Source organism: Camelus bactrianus, chromosome X, assembly GCF_048773025.1.
Source record: "Camelus bactrianus isolate YW-2024 breed Bactrian camel chromosome X, ASM4877302v1, whole genome shotgun sequence".
In the NCBI taxonomy this organism is placed as follows: domain Eukaryota; kingdom Metazoa; phylum Chordata; class Mammalia; order Artiodactyla; family Camelidae; genus Camelus; species Camelus bactrianus.
In genome coordinates this window covers 104,322,590-104,346,736 of record NC_133575.1, presented here as the reverse complement: position 1 = coordinate 104,346,736, position 24,147 = coordinate 104,322,590, and the positions used below count along the sequence as shown (strand labels likewise).

General features: G+C 41.2%; 1 protein-coding gene across 1 annotated transcript in view; it reads right to left on the bottom strand.

Moving 5' to 3' along the window:
- Positions 1-16,292, bottom strand: part of SLC9A6 (solute carrier family 9 member A6) — a 50,588-nt gene extending 34,296 nt beyond the window's left edge. The window contains exons 1-6 of the mRNA XM_010952510.3: positions 15,947-16,292; positions 6,788-6,987; positions 5,368-5,445; positions 5,049-5,125; positions 4,636-4,748; positions 2,278-2,383 (exon numbers count right to left, since the gene is read on the bottom strand). Of these exons, the coding sequence (XP_010950812.2) occupies positions 2,278-2,383; positions 4,636-4,748; positions 5,049-5,125; positions 5,368-5,445; positions 6,788-6,987; positions 15,947-16,274 (902 nt within the window). The 5' untranslated portion in view covers positions 16,275-16,292. The remainder of the gene's footprint in view (positions 1-2,277; positions 2,384-4,635; positions 4,749-5,048; positions 5,126-5,367; positions 5,446-6,787; positions 6,988-15,946) is intronic.
- Between the last annotated feature and the right edge of the window lie 7,855 nt (positions 16,293-24,147).

The window sequence follows — 24,147 nt, the reverse complement described above, 5'->3', positions numbered from 1 at the left end:
GAGTCATTCTCTACAAGGCTTAATTCTCTCACAGGACCCTGTTTGAGAAAGGCTGCAACAGAAGGACAAGAAGTCATTCTCCTTTTGTGAGAAGCGTCATGGAAAGGGCATTCTCTTTCTGCCAGATTTTTTCTTCACCAACACTGATATGTACACCTCCAAGCTCAAAATTTTCTAATGAGTTTTTTTTTTCTTTTAACTCTATTCAACTGTTCTTAAAGTTGCAGGAAATAAGTTACTTTATTAATGGAAGGCACAGGGCACATCAGTTTAAGACAGGACCAGAACAGAGTTTCCTGGCTCTTAATCCATTAGGGCAATGAGGAAGGAACACTTATTAGTAAGATGATTAAGTAACAGAATAATTATCTAGGACGGTGGATTGATGCTAAAAGTAACCGCAGTATCCTATCCTCTTTGCCTGGTAGCACTGGTGATCTTACACGCTCTTGTGTACTGAAAACTTCAACAATATTTACAGCTTCTTTTTTTTTTTTACAGCTTCTTTTTTATAACACATAAGTTATAACCACACTATCCATTTCTTCCTCCCTTTGAATAATATAAAACTTTTACTTTGCACCTATCATCCTTGAAGGTACATGCGTTCAGCATCAATATTAGTTCTAGCCTTTGGGCTTTATTTCTGAAATTAAATTTACGTTAATTGCAGACAGCTGCAAAAAATTCTGGCAATAAATATGGCAGAGGGAGTAGAATTTACATACATTACATTCACAAAAGAGGGTCTAATCTTTTGCGTATCTTCATACATAACATTTAAGGGATTAGTGTTACATCTCAGGATAATTTTCCACTTTGCAGTAAGACAATGGGAGCAATCAAGTTATGTAAACTAGAGTCAGTGACTGTGCTTTTATAGTTAATGAAGTAGAAATTTATGAGGGAAATAAAAGTAAAGAGGAAATGTGAAGAGCTTTTACTTCTCTCTTGTAGAAAGTTCTGGTATGGAATAAAGGCAACTATCTATAGGGTTAGATATTTGCTTAGTAGGAGGGAGCTGGCAGGAATAAGTTCCTCAGAGATTCAGACCCATTCTTTCACCTTCAAACATCTTCTAGTTGCATGTATAGTAATTTCTATAATTACATTAAAATGTTGCTCATCTTCATTAATTGCCTTTAAAAAGTATATTATTTAACACTTCTAAAAATTAAAAAGTTTCTGAAATGATAAATAAGAGAAGTACAAATTAAACTACGGGGTGTTCCTCAATCATCAAATTGGCAAAAATACAAAAGTCTGGCAAATATTCTGTCAGTGAAGCTATGAGGAAATACGTACTCCCATAATTTAGTGGTGGTTAAAATGCAAAAGAGCATAATACCTTTGACAGGCAATTTAGCAATGTAACAAAATTACAAATGTATTTACCCTTTAACCCACTAATCTCACTTCCAGGAATTTACCCTACCAATATACCTATGTATGTATAAAACTGGTTAAGTTCAAGGTTAATCACTGCAGCATTATTTAGGATAGCAAAGGATTGAAAACCCTTATTTTCAGCAATAAGAGACTGATTAAATAAACTATAGTACAGTTCACAGTATGGTACATAGAATACTATGTGGCTGCAAACAAAGAATGAGAAAACTGCCTGTTTTGACACAGAAAGATTTCCAGAATACAGTTAGGTGAGAGAAAGGTGGGTATAGAACATACATAGCATGCTACTTTTAAAATGAGAAGTAAGAGGCAAATAATATTTTATTCATATGTGTGCTTGCATTTGAATAAAGAAATACTATGATACACAAGACACTAATAAAAATGATTACCTATAAGGGGCTCAGGGGACAGGTGGATGAGTACAGGAGTTAAGAATGTGACTTTTCGATGTATATGTTTCTATATAGTTTTGATTTTTGAATCATGTGAATATATATCTATGCCAAAAATTTAATGAGCAAATAAAAAGTCCATGTTACAATGTGAAAACAGAATACAAAATTATACATACACTACAATCACAACTACGTAGAAATACTATGCATAGAAAAAAAGAATTGAAAAAATGCCCTAGAATGTTTATAGTAATTTTCTTATGTGTTAGGAGTACATATCATTTTTTTTCTTCCTTTTCTTCCTTGCATTTTCCATGTTATCTATAAGTATATATTTCTTCAACAGGAAAAAGATGCTTCAGTTTTTCAAATGTTTCCTTTCATAATGCACTTCACTCAATAAGTGACTTTTGGTTCTTAGAACCCTAACATTCAATATACAGAATGTAACAAGAAAACGAACACTTACGAAGATAGCACTATGGCAACAGCATCATTGAGGACACTTTCACCAAAAAGAAGTGCATAGAGTTCAACATCAACTTGAAGCTCGTGGAATATGGCAAGAACAGTCACTGGCAAGCAGAAAGAGTCAGAGGAATATTAAGATATTACAAATATAACATATTCCCCTCCATAGATGATCATAATAGTTATTTAAAAATTCATTTCTTCATCTCAGAATTCAATCCTAATAAACATTCTCCTACCATATTAAAGATTCAGTAATTTTATGTCAATATTTTTCTTTTCCCCTAACTGTGTATGTGCAGTATCTCCTTTCTCTCTCTTACAAACAGCTGCAAATAACCTTGGAGGACTGAGATGGCCTACATTCTTCATGCCAATTCTAAGTCTTGTCTTGTACATTTCTTTTCCGTAAAGAATACATTCAGAATTTCTTACAGACCAGATGATCATTAATCTTCGATGAAGAAGACTATTATGAAAAGCATTTCCTGCTGCAAACTTCATTTTTTTTCTTACAGCTCACTTCTATTTGACTTACAAATTTCCAGCATGCCATGTTAGCAAAGACAGTAGCAAATGAAAACACAAGTTTGGTTTTCGGTTGGGTTAAAATTTATGACCAGAATTACAGCTGCTATATTTAACTTAATAAGAAGCCAACTATCAGGCTATTATAGCTTGAGAAGAAAAAAAAAAAAACCTCTTAGGCAACAAACATGAGGATTCTTTGAAAATCAGAAGAGATTGAAATTTCATTATAACTTTAATTGCTGAGTCATATATAGCTCTCTTGCTAAATAAACCTAAGCAGACATGAAAGATTATTATAACCAGAGTTGGGAGCGCCTCTTCAAATGCCAACCAAAAACCAGGAAGCTTGCATTTTAAAAGATATAGTTTCTACTGCAAAGCATTTCATCTGGAATATACTGATACAAAAGCTAACCAAGAGAAGGAGAAGAGAGGGCAAGAGAAATGCTGTAGAATTTTTAAAAGAGAACCTATGGCTCACACTTCTATCAAGTGAACAACGGCAAAGTAACAGAATTATTATAGGGGCAAATACCCCTGTAATTCAGAAGAAATATAAGTATCCAGCTTTATATAAGCAAAACAGTTTTACTTGAGCCATTCCGGCAATACTCCCACCAAGACAAAACCAGAAGTTTTAAGTAATGAAGCTAGTCCAACAGGCTCAGATTTCTGATGTCTTTTGAAAAGTCAAAGACTTTGCTTCTACTGAGAGAACACGGAAAACAGAGACCTTGGAAAAACCATCCCATCTTCATACTGATAATGGGAACAGCTGTAAACAATACAGGGGCATCCTTGCCTGTCTTTAAGGAGGTGAAGTGATTTTCAGTTTTAAAAATGCCAAACTACACAAATGCCTCTCTACAATGTCCTCTGAGCTTTTAAGATCATCTCTTACAGAGTATAGAGCATATTTTCCTACTTTTTATAATGCCCTCTGTTATCAAAGTTAACATAGGAATGCAGAGATAACCTTAGAATCCTACCTTTAATTATGCTGTATGATAATTAAAGAAGATTATTAACTTACACAAGGTCAAAAGGTAAAACAGAACAAATCTCTACCAAGGATCTGAAGTCTAGTAAAAGAAAACTTGCGTCCTTAGTTCAAAAAATGCAGTCTGTGCTCTTATCCCAAAGTCTTCAGCCTACACATTCTCTAAATTCTTAATTTGAATGTAGCTGTGAAGCTCACCAGTACTATATTAGAAAAACTACAACCTAACTCAGCACAACTAAATTCATCTTCTAGACATGCTAATATCAAAACTATTTCATAATCCGAAAGCCCATTAAAAAAACCCAGTTCTTAAACGTATAGTATAGCCCACCAATGACCCCAAATCACATATATTGTAGCACAACGGCCTTATAGCACTCATTTAAAAACTGTTTTTCTTACTCTTAAATGCAGGTAGCTGAATATAAATAGATTTTAAGGGAGCTGTTTTCTAGCAGCTTGAAAGGAAATGTGTAATTATTACCCATCTTAACGAATATAGTTCATCTTCTCATATACTCAGTCACTAGGGAATAGAGACCAACCAAAATTCTAAAGAAAATACCTTACAGTCCTTGTCTAAGCAGCATCAAATTGTGGACCAGTAAGAGGAAATAAAATAAAAAGAAAAAAAATATGTGCTTAAGCCAAAAGGAACCATGAATTTTATTTATTTTTCTCTCCACAATTGGAAAGTATGGTAATATGGGGGGTACCTAATCCTGAATTCTACATTTCAAAGGAAGAAATAGCCACATGTGCTTTGATGGGAAAACACTGTATGCCTTAAGTACTTAAGCTCCACTTTCATGTCAAACATACCTGGATCAGTTGCCGATACGATGGCACCAAACAGCAGGCAATCTGTAAAGTAAAAATCTCCCGCGAGTTGTCCAGTTACTTTCATCAGGGTTACACAGCCATACATTATTGATCTGTTCAATAAACATATTTCTACTTTAGAAAAAACATCAACTGTTAAAGAAGTTAGAATACAGTAAGATCAGAAGATCAGTCCACTGTAGTACTTTCTGACTAATCCCAAATTTGCTTCATGTTATTTAATATGGTAATACCTCAGCCTCAAGGAAAATTCAACTTATTATCTGTGTGAATATATTTTACTGCAAAAGTCCTTAGACACATTCAAGAATACAATACTGCATAAATCAAATATGCATTACTTTTAAATTATAATTTGAAGGCTTAAAGTGTTTTAAGCTTCAAGTACTCACCCAATTACGAAACAAGAAATTGCGGTTCCAAGAAAAGCGTATGCTAGGATAGACCCAAGGTTTCGAAAGAAATGTCTCTGACAAAAAAAAAAAAAAAGTTACACTGTGTTACAATACTCAGCAATTATTAAAAAAAGGGTTTTTTATTCTAATGTATTATGGTTATATTAAATGCATTATTCATTAAAGGAAATAAATAAGAGAAAGGATTTTTATATAGACATAAATTTCAGCAACTCAAAAGGATAAGGAGAGAGAAGAGGGAGGGAACCTGGAAAGAACTGCCTGTTCGAAGTACATGAAATACAGAAACACTTACTCTCTTCAGACTATATCCTGCATAAAATATGATAGGAGGAAGTAGTATGTTGAAAAATACTTCTGGATCAAAAGTAACCTGTTGAAATAAAGAGTTATTTTAGATGAATTCCTTCAGAAGATTTCATATTACATTAGCAAAAAGAAAAAAGAAAAAATGTTAAACCGGCAAAAGGCACAAATATTACCACTGTGGTAACTGAAAAATATTTCACACAGGGTAGCTGTTGTTCCACTGCTCAACCACATGACAAGGAGATAGCATTGGAACAATCAGTTAAATTTTATCTGTGCAAAGTATGTTAAAATACTATGACAGTAAAAATCTTTAAAATAAGAGAAAGCATGAACACATCTTTGCTTTATATAAAAGAGACCCAAAACTGGTAACATAAAATTTGGGGGTACAGCATTACTGTTGGCAAGAGGAAACAGACTTCTTACACAGGTAACACCTCTAAAGGTATATAACCTAATATGGTAAAAAGTTTTTAGTCCTGAGAGCCCATTCCTTTCAATATGTAATAACACAGATGCCCCCTTCTGTTCATAAGGCTGTAGTGGGATTTGACATGAACACAAAGCAGCTACACACATACCCATGCTAAAATTTCACTTCCTAGAACTTTAAAGGACCTGGAATTTTCCACAGGTGGAAAGAACTCTTGCTGCAAAGTAAATTTTAAGTTTGGATGAAATTTTACAAAGCATTAAAGATGGCCAGGAACACAACCAAGTAGCTAGAAAAGCCAGGTCCTGCCAATGTAGAAGGCGGAGACGAATGGCCAAGGGTGGGCGAAAACAGAGACATGAGCAAAGAGACCCCGAGAAGCTTTAGGATGGAAACTATGAAGGGAACAGGAGAAAGAAGCGCCCGGTATGTCCAGGAGCCAGTAAGACTGCAACCTAACCAACATCAAGCTTCATGCACAGTGTGGTACAATAACTGATACTCAGACAGAGGCCCCTGAAGTTGTGCTAGATAGTGAGTCAGAGAAAGATTAAATTGTGCTCAGTATAGAACACAATCAAGACAAGAAAGAATTCAAAAAATATTAATGGAATATTTTAGGTATTATCAAATAAACTCAAAAGTGCTGAAGTACGATAAAACTCCAAGGGCCACAAGCAAATTGGAAGAAACACTTATAAATTCAGCTTAACTCAATACTGGTCACCATTTATTACAATTGTAAATATCACAGAGTAAAACAAAAAGGGTTATAGTACTTGGCCTCAATCAGAAAATGAAACTACAGACATGTCAATTTCCTTAGCATTGCATTACGTTCCTTAATTGAGGTTGAAGACAGATTATTCTAAATATTATTAAAAATTCAGTCTTTTCCTCCTGAATCAATTTGCTGCTATTCTGTACTTTAAAAAAAAAGTCCAAAGATTCCCTTTAATGATGAACTTACCTTTCTAAGCATTTCATTATCTTGAACGTTATTGAGTTCATGTGAACTAATCTCTCCTTTCAGTGTATATTCGTAAAATTTCCCACTAACATTTACCAATAAGGTAGTTGGGCTTGACTGTACTTCACAACTCAGGGTCACATTATTTACATCACTTGGAACATGAATGCCGTATCGAAGCACAAGGCCCACCAAAAGACCTGGAAATAATAAAAGAATATAAGCTCTTCTTTTAGACAGAGACTATTTCTTTTATACCCCACATATACCTTTAGAGTAATTCATTTTTAGACCAAATGCAGTTAAATTTTAAAGTATTACTAAATTCACAAATCTAAGAGTGCAATATTCATACAATCCAGTGGGACAGGAGAGAAAAACATTTCCTAGGGTAACAACACATATCATTGCATTCCTAGGTCAAGATATAAGTGATTAGGAAGGTAACAAAATGAGGGAACACTTTCAAAACATCTATACACAAAATATGTTCCAAGCCGTCCCAACCTGACAGTGTAATCACATTACAAATGTGTTTACCACATCCATCCATCCATCAAGTCACAAGACTGTTAAACACACGCATTTCTCAAGTTATTCCTCAAGCACATGGCTGGCCAAATAATACACATTTTACAAATTGGAAAGTCAATGATGTTTGTAGATTGACTGAGTTCCCCTAATACTAAAAGGTCAGATTTTAATTTAAAAATATATGTTTCAAAATCAAAACATGGAATAGAAGTCGTGACTCTGACACTATATCAACATATTGCTAGAATTTTACTTGTTGATATTTAAATATTCATAATGTTCTAGGTACTATAAGCCTACATTGATCAAAATGTTTCACAATGAATTTGTTGAGATATAATTCACATACCACAAAGTTTACCCTTTTAAACTGTACAGTTCAGTGGTTTTTAGTATAGTCACAAACTTGTATATTGATCACTACTATCCAATTCCAAAACAGTTTCATTGTTTCAAAAAGAAACCATAGATCTATTAGGAGTCACTCTCCATTTCCCCCACCCCAACTCCCATCCCCTGGCAACCACTAATCTACTTTTTCTCTATATAGATTTGTCCATTCTGGACATTTCATATAAACAGAATCCTATGTGACCTTTTATGTCTGCCTTCTTTTACTTAGCATGTTTTCAGGGCTTTTCATGCTGTAGCATGTATCAGAACTTCATTCCTTTTTATGGTCAAATATTGTTCTATTGTATAGATAGACCTCAACTGCAAATTGAACTCAAACGTCTGGAACTTTCCTTAACTCTACTCTTAGTTACATTTCACCTCCCCATCTCCTTTCACTGTAACCAGTCAGCCCTTCTTTTAACATATGTGAATGGACTACTACGCTAAGTAGGCATCCGGGGTTCACAGATGAAAACAGAAAACATGTATCTAAGCAAGCCCAAGGGAGTGGGACTTTCGGAAAGTCTTTCCAGAGGTGTCAACTAAGCAAGTAACAAAGTAAAAGAAAATGGTTTTCCAGGTAGGAAGACTAGTAATACATATCCAATCAAGGAAGAGTAAGAAAACACAGCCCGTTTAGGGACTCATAACTAGTTCTGTATGGCTGGGATATAGATAGAGCAGCAAGAGTTGAGGTATGAAAGCCTGGCAGGAGCTGAATCATAAAAGACTTTGCATGTTGGGGAAGGGAGTTCAGACTTTACCCTGAAAACAAAGGGAAGCCATATAAAGGTTAGAAGCAGCGGCTCGACATCAGATTTCTATTTTAGAAAGACTGGCCTAGACTACAGAGGTTCACAAAGGCCAGAGAGAAGGCCAGTGCAGTCATTCAGGCACTAAGAGTGCAGGGTCGGATCTAAGAGAGTAGATAGGGAGAAAGGGGGTTTTTTAGAACGTATTATCTTGTAGAAGGATTTGGTGACTGAGTAGACAGGGAGGGAGATGAAAAACTAAGAGGAACCTAAACTGACTTGGCAACTAGGCAGGTAAACTGGCCTGGGCAATCAGGTGGGTAGGAGGGTCAGTCAGTGAGACAGGGAACAGAATGACAGGGGGAAACGCGCAGTTCCGTTCTGGATATGTTGAGTGTGATGTACCCATGACACACACACAGTTGAGTATGTGGGATCTGGAGCTCAAGGAAGAAGGGAGTCCCAAGTGGAGATATACACTTGGCAATCGTAAGATAGTTGAAGCCAGGTGCAGATAAGATTACCTAGGGAGAAAATAAAGTGGAAAGAGGGCTATGGATATATATGCCCAGAGTTTTATGCCAAAATTAAAGGGTTGGTAGGGGAGAAGGAGATGATGAAAGAGTCTAAGAAAGAAAAGCCACAGGAGTAGGAAGAAGAGAGGAGGAAGTGATGAAAACTAGCAAATGCTGCAGCAAAGTCAAGGAAGATGGGCATTAAGAAGTGTCCATTGGGTTTGGCAACAAGGTCATAGGTGACCTTGGTAAGAGCAGTTTCAGTGGAGCGGTGGGGGCAGAAGCCAGGCCAGAGTGGGAAGTGATAAAGCAGAAATGGAGAGTGTAAGAGAGGTAGCTGGCTGGGAAGGAAAAGGAAGCAGCGATGAAGGAGACTACTGGTCAACTTAGAGTCACACATACTTTTTTTAAAGTGAGCAGCAGTGAGTAACTGGTAAACAGTATAATGATGTTAACTCTAGAAAGTTTTAACAAAGGTTCAGACAAAACAAATGAAAGATAGAATATTTCCAAATCATATACCTGATAAGGGGCTAATATCCAAAATATGAAAGAACCTCTACGACTCAACAGTACAATAAACAATCTGATTACAAAATGGGCAGAGGATCTGAATAGACATTTTTCCAAAGAAGACATGCAGATGGCCAATGGTACATTAAAAGATGCTCGACATTACTAATCATCAGGGAAATGCAAATCAAAACCACAGTGAGATATCACTTCACACCTGTAAGAATGGCAATTATCAAAAAGACATAAAATAGCAAGTGTTGGTGAGAATGCTGGGAAAGGGAACCCTTGGTGCACTGTTGGTGCGAATGTAAATTGGTGGAGCCGCTATGGAAAACAGTATAGATGCTCCCAAAAAATTAAAAATAGAACTACTATATATAATCCAGCCATTTCATTTTTGGATATTTACCTAAGGAAAATGAAAACCTTAACTCAAAAAGATATATGCACCCCCAAGTTCACTGCAGCATTATTTACAATAGCTAAGGCATGGAAACAACCTAAGTGTCCATTTATGGATGAACAGATAAGAAGATGTGGTATATATACACAATGGAATATTATTTACACATAAAAAATGAAATCTTGCCATTTGAAACAACACAGATGGAACTTGAGGGCATTATACTAAGTGAAATAAGTCAGACAGAGAAAGACAAATACCATATTCTCTCTCTTATATGTGGAATCTAAAAAAAAAAAAGCAAGCTCAATAGATACAGAGAACAGATTAGTGGTTGCCAGAGGCAGGGGGACAGCGATGGGAGGTGGGAGAAATGAGTAAAGGAGGTATAAATTTATTTAAAATTTAAAAAATAATAAGTGAAAGATACACTTTGAAAATATCTCACCCCAAAAAACAAAATTAAAAGTGGTATCTCAGTATCAACTGTGTTTGAGAGACATAACCTGGGAGAGAAAAGGCTATAGATCCACAGTCACCTTGCTTATATGATAGAGAAATAGCTCTTTTCTCTACTATCCCACAAAACCTCCCAATTAAGAGGCTCAGTACTAAGTTATCCCCTTACATTTATGTGTAAAAATCACAGTTAAGCTACTACAAATAGTAATAATAGCATAAATTATTTCCATGCCCCCAAACCCAACTGTGTAAGGAAGAATACCCACTAGCTCTACTGTACCCCGAGCCGATGCTGAAATATCATTGGATGCCCTAGGGAGGGCTCAGCTCTTGGACAAATTTGAAACACACACCTTGGCAGTTAAAACACCAGCAAGGAGAATAATTACTTAGTTTGGAAAAAATTAAGATACTTTTACTGCAGCATCAGACAGCTGAAAAATTGGAATTTCTCTGATAAAGCTGACAGATCAAGTTAACTTGCGTTCTGTGAAAGGTCAAATCCTAATCACGGAGTTAAAGCAATTCTCAGTAAAGAGAAAGTACACAAAAGGAGTGCTTTGTTAAGGGAATAAGGCAGAAAATTCTAGCCTCCCACATAGACAGAAGCACAAAAATATTGATATCATGGAATTTAAAATTACCACTAACAGGCAACAAAGAGTACAAACCACAAAGAGATATCTTTCACAAAACAGAGAAGTCTCACCCCTCCTATTCATTCCTGACCCTCTTGTGCTGGAGACCCTCCCAGGGACAGAGAACTCAGGATCACCCAAGGCCCCACCACTATATGAGCCTCACAGTAAAAAGTGGTTTTCTAATAGAGCTCAGCACATTCTTCCCGCTTATCACACTGGAAGCCTCTGATAGTCAAAAATGGAAGGAACATCACTGGGGTATTAAGTGTGGCCAAAATTGATATTTCTACAGGTTAAAAAGTATATTTACATATTGTGTATGCATATATACACACACACATACACATATATATACATATATGTGTGTGTATATAACATTTATTTACTTCTTGAAGAATATTGTTACAAGAAACAGACTTGCAGACATAGTAAACAATCTTATGGTTACTGGGGTAAGGGGGTGGGAAGGGATAAATTTGGGAGTTTGAGATTTGCAAATGTTAGCCACTATATATAAAAATAGATTTTAAAAGTTTCTTCCGTATAGTACAGGGAACTATGTTCAATATCTTGTAATAACCTATAATGAAAAAGAATATGAGAACAAATATATGTACGCATATGCACGACTGGGCCATTGTGCTGTACACCAGAAATTGACATAACTGACTGTACTTCAATTAAAAAAAAGAATGCTGTTAGATTGTCTTAAAAGCTAATTCAATTATTATAAATCTCTCAGTCATAATTTTCTCATCTATAAAATGGGGATAAATGACTTGCCCAACATTATTTGGCATTAAGTGACAACACCAGAATTGAAATCTGGGTTTTCTATTTCCAAAGCCTCCATAATTTTCTAATCACCTCCTTGCTCTCGTATCACCACTAACTTGTTCTCTGGTGGTTTAGGTCTCCTTTCTCTCAGAGCCTTCCCTCACAACCCACCTCCAAAACCCCTATAACTGTAAGTATTAACTCCTTCATATTTGATCTTATGAAATCTAGTGCAGTAGAGGGTAGGAGAAAAAGCACAAGTTTGGAAGTCAGACAGATACATGAATTCCAGCTGCATCAAAGTCTAGTCTCTGGTCCTAGGGTAGATAACCTCTCACTGAACCTCAGTTTCCTCATATGTAGTGATGATAATACTAACCTGTTGTCTTTACAGATAGGTTTTCTCTCTCCAACATAAGGTAACATGGTTAGGGGACTAAGACAATGGGGCTCCTCAGGCAGGCTGTGTTTGAAACCTGCCTTAATATTTCCAAGTTATGTGACTTCAGGCAGATCATTTAACCTCTCTGTGCGCCAATTTCCTCATCTGTAAAATGGCAAAGATATTACCCATCTCACAGGGTTGTTATGAGGTTTAAATGAAATGATATTTGTAGAACACCTAGCTGTATCTAACACATTATAATGCTCAGTAAACACAACCTAATAAGTCACTCAATTGTTAAGTGTTTTGTGGGCAGGGATGATGGCTCACATCTGTGTTTCCCACTATAGCTCATACATCAAAGACATTTAATAAATATTTATTGATGAATCACATTAATTAAACCTAGGACTCTAGATGCTGTAGTTTAAGGCATAATAAATATTACTTTCCTGTCTTTTGCTTTTTATACCATCTGTAAGCACACTGCAGTGAGTGATCACTTTTCAGACTTACTAATGGTGACTCACTTTTAAGCTTCTTAAGCAAGCCAGCCCAATGAACAGAACACTTGGGTGCTCTGACATTGTGTTTGTAACTGGAGCAATTAGGCTATATTACAATCTAGAAACTGACCACATTGGCAATTTAATCTCCCTTTTTAAAAAATAAATTCTTTTAAAAAATATTGATTTATTATTATATTACTTAATTATTTTTTTATTTTGGCAGGAGGGGGAGGTAATTAGGTTTACTGATTTTTTTTAAGAGGATAATCTCCCTTTTTTTGACTCTTGCTTCTCAAAAAGATAAAGGAGAGGCTTATTTTAAGTAGCATTTTTCTGGGATTTAGGTAGCTAAGCCGACATCACAGAAATAAAATCATCAGTGGGCTGAATCTGGGGGGTCTGGACATTCCTAGAGTAACAAGCCTTTCCGTCTGGGAGTCAAGCTGAAAAATAGAGGTCTTAAAATAATATATTAACATAATAATTACAATGGTACAAGAGTCGTAAGAAAAGGTAAATGGCAGGTGGTAATTAGGATTAGAAAATGTCAATTTCCATGGCATTGAAAATACTTTGACCCAATCCCATCTATTCTCAAACTGGACTTCAGAGTCAGTCAGGAGGCTGTTCCACCACACCCTCCGCCCCAGCCCATACTGAGAAAATGGCACAGGCTAAAGAATGCCAAGTAGTGGCAAATCAACCCAATTTGTTTCCCAGACAACACTCTTTCAGTGTATATTCCACAAGAGATGCCCTTGTTTTTCCTTCACAAAATACCAACACCAAAGTACTCCATCACTTTTCATTAACTTAGAAATGTCAAGAAATGCAATCAGTTATCCCACCTTTCAAGAGTTAGAAGAGGTTAATGATATCAACTACCAAAGAGCAAATATTTTCAGAGCTAATTCTAAGTCCCTCCTTGATTTTTATAAAAAATACTATGTCTGTCTCTTAACGTACAAGACTGAGCAATTAAAAGAACTATTCTGAGCCTAACCTGAGAAAATGCAGTGTTAACAGCAATAATAGTAGTACCGCAGCTCTCATTTACTGAGCATTTACTTAGAGGTCAGGAACTAAATTAAAAACATTTCTTCCTCACAATAATTCTACTATCATTGTTCCTAATTTGTAGATGACAGGATAAGAGGGTAAGGGACTTGCCTAAGGTCACACAGAGCTACTGGCACAGTGGGACAGGAACCTGGGGCTGACTTTAAGGTGGGGGTTGGAAAATGACAGTGGCAGTCTGTTTTTGTATGGCCCAAGAGCTAAGAATGGCTTTTACATTTTTCAAGGTTTGTAAACAGAAAAAAATAAGAAAACGCAACACATTTTCACAACACCGAGATTGATGTGATCCATGGAGCTGACAATATTTACCATCTGGCCCTTTACAGAAAAAATCTGCAGACCTCTGGTATAAAGCCTTATATCTTTAACCACTTCATCACACCATCTCTCTATAGGAAAGAGGTTTCTGTGATCGGTTCCTTATTTTAACACCGTAATACTCACTTGGCATTTAATGGGATTTAAGATGCCTTTATTTTCTTCATATGCCCTGTCTACCCAAGAAGGATAAGTTCCTTGAAGGCGGGGATCATATATTTCTTTGTATTTTCTGTGCATAACACAGTAGGCTGAGTAGCAAATGTTTGTTGAGGATAGTAAATAAATCATACACTATTATGCAGAGATATTATATAGAGATGTACAGCTTATCTGGCCAATTTAGCTTCAGGAGTGCTGCAAATAGAATGCAAAAAACATAAAATAATGAAAACCACCTAATAAGTCTAAAAACTAAGACTCCCAGGGAGCAGAGATATTTTGCACACAGGTTTAGAATTTTATTACCTTACAAATGAAAAATAAGCCTGAGTTCATGCATTTTCCTGATGCCCACAATTACCTTTCCTTGCTATGCTACCCTTGAGCTGCAGATTCCAGAAGTCCGTATTTACTGGAAAGGGGTGGAGGTTGGGGGAGGGGGTGCGTGGAGAAATGTCTTTTTCTGCCAAGGCTTCTCCCACCTATCTGCAAGTCTGAGAAACAAAGCTTAACAAGCTCATCAGTTTAAGCCTGTTCCAGATGAAGATAATCTTCACTCATGTACTGCACAGAAAGGACTGTCTGCCCTCATCTCTCCGGCCATATATGTCCTCCCAGTCATCTGAGATTAAGACAGTCAGCAATGTGCATCTTTTCCTTTCATGAGGCCCCAGCACAGACCAAAATGCCTCTGAGTCCATGGTTTGATCTGCCCTTCTCTCACCATGACCAAAAAATAAAGATAAATAAGAAACCTCAAAAAGGAAGCACAGAGGCACAAGGACTGAAGCCATTTACTCAACGATCTGTCAGTAATCACTGCCACCACCAAGTCACCCATAATACTGCATATGCGTGGTGTTCCTAATTACTGTTTGGCTGAACTGTCCTGATCATCCTATAGTACAACATAGTGCTGGATGATCTTTAACTCTTCCTTGTCCTCACCTCGGAACGGCGTGAATTAGAAGGGTCAGCCCTGCGTATCCATATCAAATATTACAAGCATAGTACAATAAATCAGGACGTCATTAAAAAATGCCCTAAGCCTGCTTTAGCTTCTTTCGCGTTCAGGTTTTTACTTGGGCTACACGGGAGTCGGCTTTTCATTCTCAACCTCCAAAGGACAGGGCGTAGCAATAGCTCAGTGATGGGGAAAGGTGGACTCTGGCTCCAGAAGAATGCCAGATTCTGAGCAGTAGAGATACTACTGCAGCTTCAACAGACCTTAAAGAAACTGACACCCCAGAGAAATGGCTAGCTATGCTGTCTTCCCCTCCCCCAGTTCCCAGCCCAATCCCAGACACCGCACCCACTCCCTTCCCATCCTCAGTCCCAGGTCTCGAGCTCGGGTAGGCAGAGGCGGCGGGGGGGTGGGGGTGCACACGAAGAAAAAGGGGGTGGGGTCGGAGAAAAAAGGTGTGGACTGGCAAAGGAAAGGGGGGCGCGAGGCAGAGAAAATGAGGGGCGAGGTTGAGGAGTAAATGGGGTGAGGCAGAGAAGCGTGGGGCGTAGCAGAAAAAAAGGGGGCGAGGAAGAGAAACGGGGGTGGAAGAGAAACGGGGGTGGAAGAGAAAGGCGAGACGGAAAATGGAAGGAATTCGAAGGGGAGCCGAACGTAGGCCGAGCAGAGCCAGGAGAGGAGGCGAAGCAGCCGGCGGGCAGAGAAAGGGGGAGAGCCGGGGCGGACACGGGGTTGAGGCACTTGCCATAAATCATAGCCAGGCCGGTTTCGTGCAGGAAGCGGGCCCGGCGGTGCTTGAAGAGCCAGATCGTGAGAATGGTGAGCGTGAGCAGCAGGATGAAGATGAGCAGGTTGGCGCTGTCCTGCCGGTGGCTCTCCTCGGCTTGCTTCTCGGACACGATCTCCTCGTCCATGGCTCTCGCTGCTTCGCCAGCGCCGTCCGAAGCCCCGGCCCAGCCAAAGACGCCCACTGCGAGGAGCAACCAGAGCGGCCGCGTGAGCCCGCGGGCCCGGGGCCCGCCGCCGCCGACGCCGCGGCGGAGGGGCGCCCGCAGCCAGCCGCGCCGAGCCATGACTCCCCCCGCCCCCCGCCCCGCTCCTCACCCGCAGCCGCCCGCGGTCGGACCACTCCCCGAGGGCTCACGGGAAAGGGGCGGGGCCCCAGGGAAGCCGTCGGAGAGCGCGGCGCCGCCGCCGCCGCCGCCGCCGCCGCCACCGCCGCTCTTAAAGGAGACGCAACTCTCCCTGCTCGCTCGGCACCATCCCTTTGGCCTTCTGTACCCCATTGCACCAGCTCCCCCTAGGTCCCACCGCCAGGGAATGAAAGGCCGTCGAATCTAGCCCACTCCCTTCTGGAAAAGAAACCTGGGCTCAGCGTAATCAAAGCAGAGGCAGATTGCGCTCTACTTTGACCCTATTCTTAGGGCTCTCGGGGGAAATCGATCTCTCATAACCCATCTCAATATTGTCCCCCAGTGTCTCTTAACAGGATAAGAAGTTGTCCCCTCGGGAGAGGCCTAAATCTCCATCTCTAATTTAAATCGGATTCTCCTTGTTCTGTCCTCATTGGGAAAAAAATAACAGCGCGGTAGTAGTTCATAAATAATTGACTCAAAGGCAAGGATTATGTATGTCCGTATGTTTGGTTTTCTTCACACGTAAACACTTGATGTAAGTCATCTCTTACAGATAAACTCAATGTCGCAAAGATTCAGTCGGTTTGTGCTCAAATTTACCCGTACTCCAAGCACTCTCCTCCCTCCCCGAAGAAATTTTTTGTGGGGTGGTGGGTTTCTCCTCCACTTGCACCTTTTCCTTGATGTCTTAAAGCATATTTCCCCAGCTCGCAAGCCACCGTTGACACCATCTCTCATCTCTCTTCTTCAAAGAGTATTTTCCCTATTCTCAGCCTCTCAACCTCCCGCTCCAGTATTTTCATAGTTCTCACCTCTTTGAAAATGGTGGATTCCTACTTTCTTGATTCTTCTCTGATCACTCACTAATCTGTGTGGGCTTTTTGTTTTCGCTAGACTTTCTCTAGACAGTTTCTTGTCTACCTCCTGATGAAGGAACTCCAAACCCCAAGCCCTGACCTGCCTGCCACCCTCCCTTCAGGCCTCTACCTGTTGGATATGGAGCAAATGCTGTCAAGGCTTTTACCAATCTCAGAAACTGAAAACGTTTTTAAATGAGCTCATTTTGCCCCCATCAACACGTATTCTTTCTCAATATTTTCATACCATCTAGCTATCAATCCAATTCCTATCATTCTGCCTACAAGTCATGATTCTCAAACGTTTTCCTCTCATGGCCTCATAACCTCCTTGCTAAGAGAAATAACACTCAGGCAACTCCAAGCTGCCACAGTATGGGTTCACTCCTTCTAACCAGTTCATTAACTTGTGTGAGGATGGTGAGCTAAAAAAAAAGTGCTGGAATCGTGCTCCTGTCGGGTCAGGAGCTGTCCCAAGACTGTGGGCCCATTCTCTCCTCTTAGTACCTGGGTCTGCCTGTCCCCTGTCCCCTGCCTCCAGCCTGACCACAGTGCCCTGTTCACACAGGGCTAGGCTTTGTAGAGGCAAGAGACCACATGACAGTCCTTCCCGGTCCCCCCACTGCCCCCTCCCCAGATCTAGCTCTGTCTCCCCAGAGGGCCTAGCGAGTGAGTAGTCCTGCTTACTCAAGCCTAACCACCCAGTCCAAGGCTATTTTGCCCTGCCACAAAACCATTTTTCATTCTCTAAGTGTTTGGAGACACTTGGGAAAATAAAAAAAACAACAAGACACAGATTGCTTGCCTGACCACAGTTAGCAAATGTCTTCAAGCTCCAGACTCTACCTGTTTACCTGACTCCACCCCCAGCAACTTTATATCTTTATAGCAGAGTTCCAGGAGGACTCGGGATAGCAATAACTCTACTGAGCTGGCCAACCCCCGTGAGCCTTTGGCTAACCTTGGAATGTGCTTCTCTCTCCACCTAACACAGCCCTCTGTGACTCACGCCCTCCAGCTTCTCTGACTACTGCTCCCCCTGACAGTCCTGTCACATGCTTCTGGAACGCCTTCTGTTAGGGACAAATCACCCAACCCTCTCAGTTGCTGCATTGGTGCCCCCTCCATCTCCTCCTTTTCCCGGTACCTAAATCTTGCCCAGCACATCAAATGCTCAGAAGCTGTTTCAAGTGGAGGCTGCTTATTTCCTCACCACCCCACTGTCCTACACACACAGGCACACAACTCACGTCCTGTCATGTGGCCTGAAGGAGGAGCTGGCACTCCACTCACACCCCATTGATTGTCATTCCAAGCTCCTTACTGCTCTGCCCTTCACTGAAGCTCTAACACCCTCTCCTTTCCTTGTCCTCTAGTGACTTTCTGGTCACTCTCACACATTCACTGAGAGCTTGAGCTTGGGTATCTGGTTTACAGCCTCTTCACCCTCCACTCCGGAGGTCTACCCTTACCCTCCCCCTCAGCCCCGCCTCCTGCCTTTGATGCTCACACTCTTACTAGTAAGTCACCTGGAATTTGAGCCTTGCCTGCTTTTTTACTGGGAAAATCAAGATCCTCAAGATCTCACCTTCCTCACCTCGCGATCTCCTTCAGTATCCCATCCTTTCTTTCTTCCCTCCATCCTCCATGAAAAAGGTGTTCCTTCCTCCCTTATAAAGCTTACGCTTCCGTCTGCACTCTGCATTCCCCCACCTCCTTCCTGCCTCTTCTGGGATCCACTCCAACAACCATTTCCCTCCACCATCTTCACACTCCCCTTCTGTTCTCTAGAACCACTTTCAGGTCTCTTCTAAGAAACAGCCCCTTATCCATACCCACCTCTACTATCAAATGATTTCTCTCCTCCCCTTCAGACATGAGCTTCTCAAGAGTCATCTACAAGCTCTATGCTCCCATCTGCCAGTCAGCCAGCCAAACCCGGCCTGCTGCCTCTTTTGGTACAACCTGCAACTAAGACAGGAGGGAAGGGGGCAGGGCACAGCCATTAAAGGGAATGACACAGCAACTAGCACCAAGATGGCAGAGGAGGCCGAAGATGGTGGGAGATTTGACTTCCAGTAGACCTTGAGCTTTATTATATACTCATTGTAATATATCAGCATGAGAAATGACACTCCCACAGGTGCCATGACAGTACTGAGACTGACCATGAAAGGTCAAAAAGAGGGCGGTGGCCCAGTTCCTGGGAATCCCTGCCCCTTCCCCAAAGTAGTTGGAATAATCCTCCCACTTGTTAGAGTATGAAATTACCAAGCCCATAAAAACTAACCACCCCATACCTGTGGTCGCCTCGCCTTCTGAGACAGCTGACACTGTCTTTATGGAGTATCTACTTTTACCTCAACTGTCCCACCCCCCCCCCACCCTCTGCCTCAAGGCCTCTCTGGCCTTCTGAGATGGCCTACACTTGGTCTATGGATTGTGCAGCTCTCTGAAAAATCTACTTTTACTCAACTATGGTTTGCTCTTGAATTCTTTCCTGTGTGAGGCCAAGGGCCCTCACTTGGTGGGACGAATCCCAGGGACCTGAACGAGACCTGAGATATGGTTATCCTTTCATGCCCCATTTTTTCCTGTATCACAACTAAGAATACTTTTGACATTTTTTAGTCCAATGTTGAGTGCAGTCCTTGGTTCTTTGGAGGTGCGTGATAAACACTGAACTAATTCGTTGGGGGAAAGGCTGAAAAGCTAACTTGAGGCCGTATTGTAGAAGGCCTTTATGCTGCAGAAAATTTTAGCTCATTCATTTCCCTGATCAAAACCTCTCCAGTATTAATTTGGCAGCTGAAAGGGGGATAGATGCACTGCAGAGAGATGGGCAATAGAGAAGGCGAGTTAAAAAGTTGGAAAAGTAGTCTTGCTGAAAAGTAATGAGGCCTTAATTCATCAGATGCAGTAGGAATGGAAATGGAAGGTTGGATGCGAAAGCAAAGGCAGGGGTAGGATTAACTTGTTTTTGGCAACAGATTGGGTGGGTGGATTGGGTGCTTAAGGAAGAAGGATTGAAAGATGACTCCAAGGTTTTGACCTTGGATAACTGGAAAACATAGGACTGCTAATAGCATTAAAATGGGAGTAAGGAGGTAGAGCTCAGCTCTGGACAAGTTGGATTTAAGGGCCTGGTGGGCTATCCAAGTGGAGGTATCAAAATGGGCAGTTAGAAGCTGCGGTCTGGAGTTCAGGTGTGAAGTCAGGACTAGTGATAGATTTGGGAGCTGTATGCACAATATTGAAGCTATGGGAGTCATGTGTTCTCCAAAGAAGAGGGAGTGGAAAGAGAGCCAGTCCTCGGGCAGTAGTATAGAGAATGCCTATATTCAAAGTGTAGAAGAAATAAGAGGTGACACCTATCAGTTAAAACCCAATATAGTTATGTTGGAGTTTTCAGTTTATTTCCTGAACATACCAGCCCAAAGTGCTAAAAAAGCAACTAAGATTTTTGGTGTCATTTTCAGTGTCAAGGCTGTTTGAAGTGAATAATCACATTAACCTCAGACAAGTAACCTAGGATACTTTGTGCAGATGTAGTAATGAAACCCCATGAGAAATATTAGCGGGTCTGGAAACAGTCCAGAGAATAGCAATTAAAATAATCAAAAGAGAGAACCAACTGATGTTTTAGGAAAGACGAAAGGGATAAAGAACCTCTTCAGTCTGGAAAAATAGCTAGAAGAGTCAACAGCAGCAACAACAACAACAATAATAATGGCTAACATTTATTGAGTGCTCCCTGTGTTTGACATTATTTTAAACAATTCATATGCATCATCCCACTCAATCCTGACAACAATCTCATCAGGTAAGTACTATTATTCCCACTTTACAGATGAGGAAACTGAGGCAAAGTGAAGTGAAATAACTTGTCCAATCTTCCAGAGGTAGTAAAGGAGAAGCCAGGGTTTAAACCCAATCTGATTCTAGGGGAAAGTGGCCAAGATGGTGAAGTAGGGAGACCCTGAGCTCAACTCCTCCCAGGGGCAAACCAAAATTACAACTATTTATGGAGCAACTATTGACGAGAAAGACTGGAGGACTAGCAGAAAAGATCTTGTACAACTAAAGATATAAAGAAGGAACCACGAAAGGACAGGTAGGAGGGCAGAGATGCAGTGTAGTCAAGACCCACACCCCTGGGTGGGAAGCCCACAAAAGGGAGGATAATTACAATTGCAGAGGTTCTCCCCAAAGAGAAATGGGTCTGAGCCCTGCATCAGGCTCCCCATCCTGGGATCCTGCACCAGGAAGATGAGGCCCAGGAACATTAGGCTTTGAAGGCCAGCTGGCTTAATTTTGGGAGACACAGACAGTTGTGGGAAATAGAGATCCACTCTTAAAAGGTGCACTCAAAATCTCACATGCTCCAGGAGCCAGGGCAGAAGCAGTAATTTGAAAAGAACCTGGATCAGACCCACCTGCTGTTCATGGAGTGTCTCCTGGAGAGACAGGAGGCAACTGGAGCTCAACCTGGGGACATGGACACTGGCAGCAGTCATGTTTGGGAGCTCGTTCTACCACGTGGACACCGGTGCTGGCAAGTGCCATTTTGGAGTCCTCCCTCTAGCTTATTAGCACAGGGACCTCGCCCCACCCCTGCTCACCAGCCTGACGGCACTAGTACTGGGACACCTCAAGCCAAGTAACTAGCTGAGAGGAGACCTAGCCCCAGTCACGCAGTCACCCAGGCCTGCTGCCTTAACACCCCCCGAGCCCACAGCCGCCCCAGGACCCAGCCCTGATCACCAAAGGGCCCCAGACTCAGCCTTGCACACTACTGCACTGGCACTAGCCCCTGGCCTCCCTCCTACCAGGGCCCTGCAGCCAGAGACCCTGGGACCTGGCTCCACTCACCATCGGACCAGCCCTAGCCCTGGGATCGCCTTCACCTACCATTGGGTGGGTACCAACCTTGGGAGCCCCTGGGACCTCGCCCCACTCACCAGTGGGCAAACACAGCCCCAGGACCCCTGGGCCTCAGCCCTGTTCACCAGCAGGCTAACACCAGCTCTGAGACACCCTGGGCCCCTCAACCAGTGGCCCCAAGATCTGGCCTCACCCATCAGCTGGCTGACACCAGCTTTGGGACCCCTAAGGCCTTGTAGCCAGAGACCCCAGGAATAGGCTGTGCCCACCAGTAAGCTGGCACTGGCCCCGAGAGCCTCTGGGCCCCAGCCCTGCCCACAAGCAGGCCAACACAAGCTTTGAGGTGCCTTGGAACACTTAGCCAGCCACCCCAGGATTCAGCCCCACTCATCAGTGGGCCAGTGCCAGCTTTGGGACACCCTGGACCCCACAGCCAGCCTCGTCAGGAAAAGGCCCCACCCACCAGCAGGCTAACACTAGATCTGGGAACCTCAGCTCTCCAACCACCCACCCCAGAACCTGGTTCTACCTATCAGTGGGCCAGAACTAGCCCTGGGACCCAATGGGGCTCTGCAGCCAACAGCCTCATGACCTGACCCCACTCACCAGTAGCCAGCAGCCTCTGCACAAGGTAGAGCCTGGCAACCAATCAGACTGGGGGCCAGCCATGCCTATCAGACCATCTACAGCAGTCAGCCCACCACAATAGAAGGACCCATGCAGCCCACATAGGGGGTGCCCCTAGAGCATATGGGTCTGGTAACCAGAGGGGAGTTGGGGAGTGTGCTGCTGGGATGCACAGGACATCTCTAGAAAAGGCCACTTTCCAAGGTCAGGAAATGTAACCAATCTACCAGATACATAAATATAACAACAGTGAGTTAGGGGCAATGATGTGACAAAGAAGCATGTTCCAAAAAAAGGAACAAAAAAACTTGTTCTCCAGAAGAACTAAGTGAAGTGGAGATAGGCAATCTACCCAATAAAGAGTTGAAGGTAATGATTGTAAAGACATTCAAAGAACTTGGGAGAAGATTGGATGAACAGAATGAGAAATTAGAAGTTTTTAACAGAGAAGATGTAAAGAAGAACCAAACACATCTGAAGAATACAATAAGAGAAATGAAAAATACACTAGAAGGAATCAACAGTAGATTAGATGATACAGAGGAATGGATCAGCGAGCTGGAAAATAGAGTACTGGAAATCACTGAAACTCAGCAGAAAAAACAAAAAAAAAGGCTAAAAAGAAATGAGGACAGTTTAAGAGACCTCTGGAACAATATCAAGCATCCTAACATTCATATTCCAGGGGTCTCAGAAGGAGAAGAGAGAGAGAAAGGGGCTGAGAACATATCTGAAGATATAGTAGCTGAAAATTTCCCTGACCTGGGAAAGGAAACAGACATCCAGGTCCAGAAAGCACAGAGTCCCAAACAAGATCAACCCAAAGAGAATCACACCAAGATACATTGTAATTAAAGTGGCAAAAAGTATAAAGAGGGAATATTAAAAGCATCAAGGGAAAAGCAACAAGTTATGTACAAGGGAATTCCCATAAGGTTATCATCCGACTTTTTAGCAGAAACTCCGCAGGACAGAAGGGAGTGGCACAATATATTTAAAGTGATGAAAGGGAAAAACCTACAACCAAGAATACTCTACCTGGCAAGGCTTTCATTTGGATTTGATGGAGAGATCAAAAGTTTTACAGACAAGCAAAAGCTAAAAGAGTTCAGCACCACCTAATCATATTTACAAGGAATATTAAAAGGACTTCTCTAAGCAAAAAAGAAATGTCACAACTAGAAACATTGGTAAAGGCAAATATACAGCAAAGGTAGTACTAATCAACCATGTATATAGCTAGTAGGAAGGCTGAAAGACAAATGTAGTAGAATCATCTATAACAAGGGATACATAAAACAAAAAGACCTAAAATAAGATCTCAAAACAGTAAACATTGGGGGAGGGGAGTAAAAATGTAGGGTTGTTAAAATGTGTTTGAACTTAAGATATCAGAAGCCTAAAATAATCACACATATAGATTAAGAGGTACAAACTTCCAG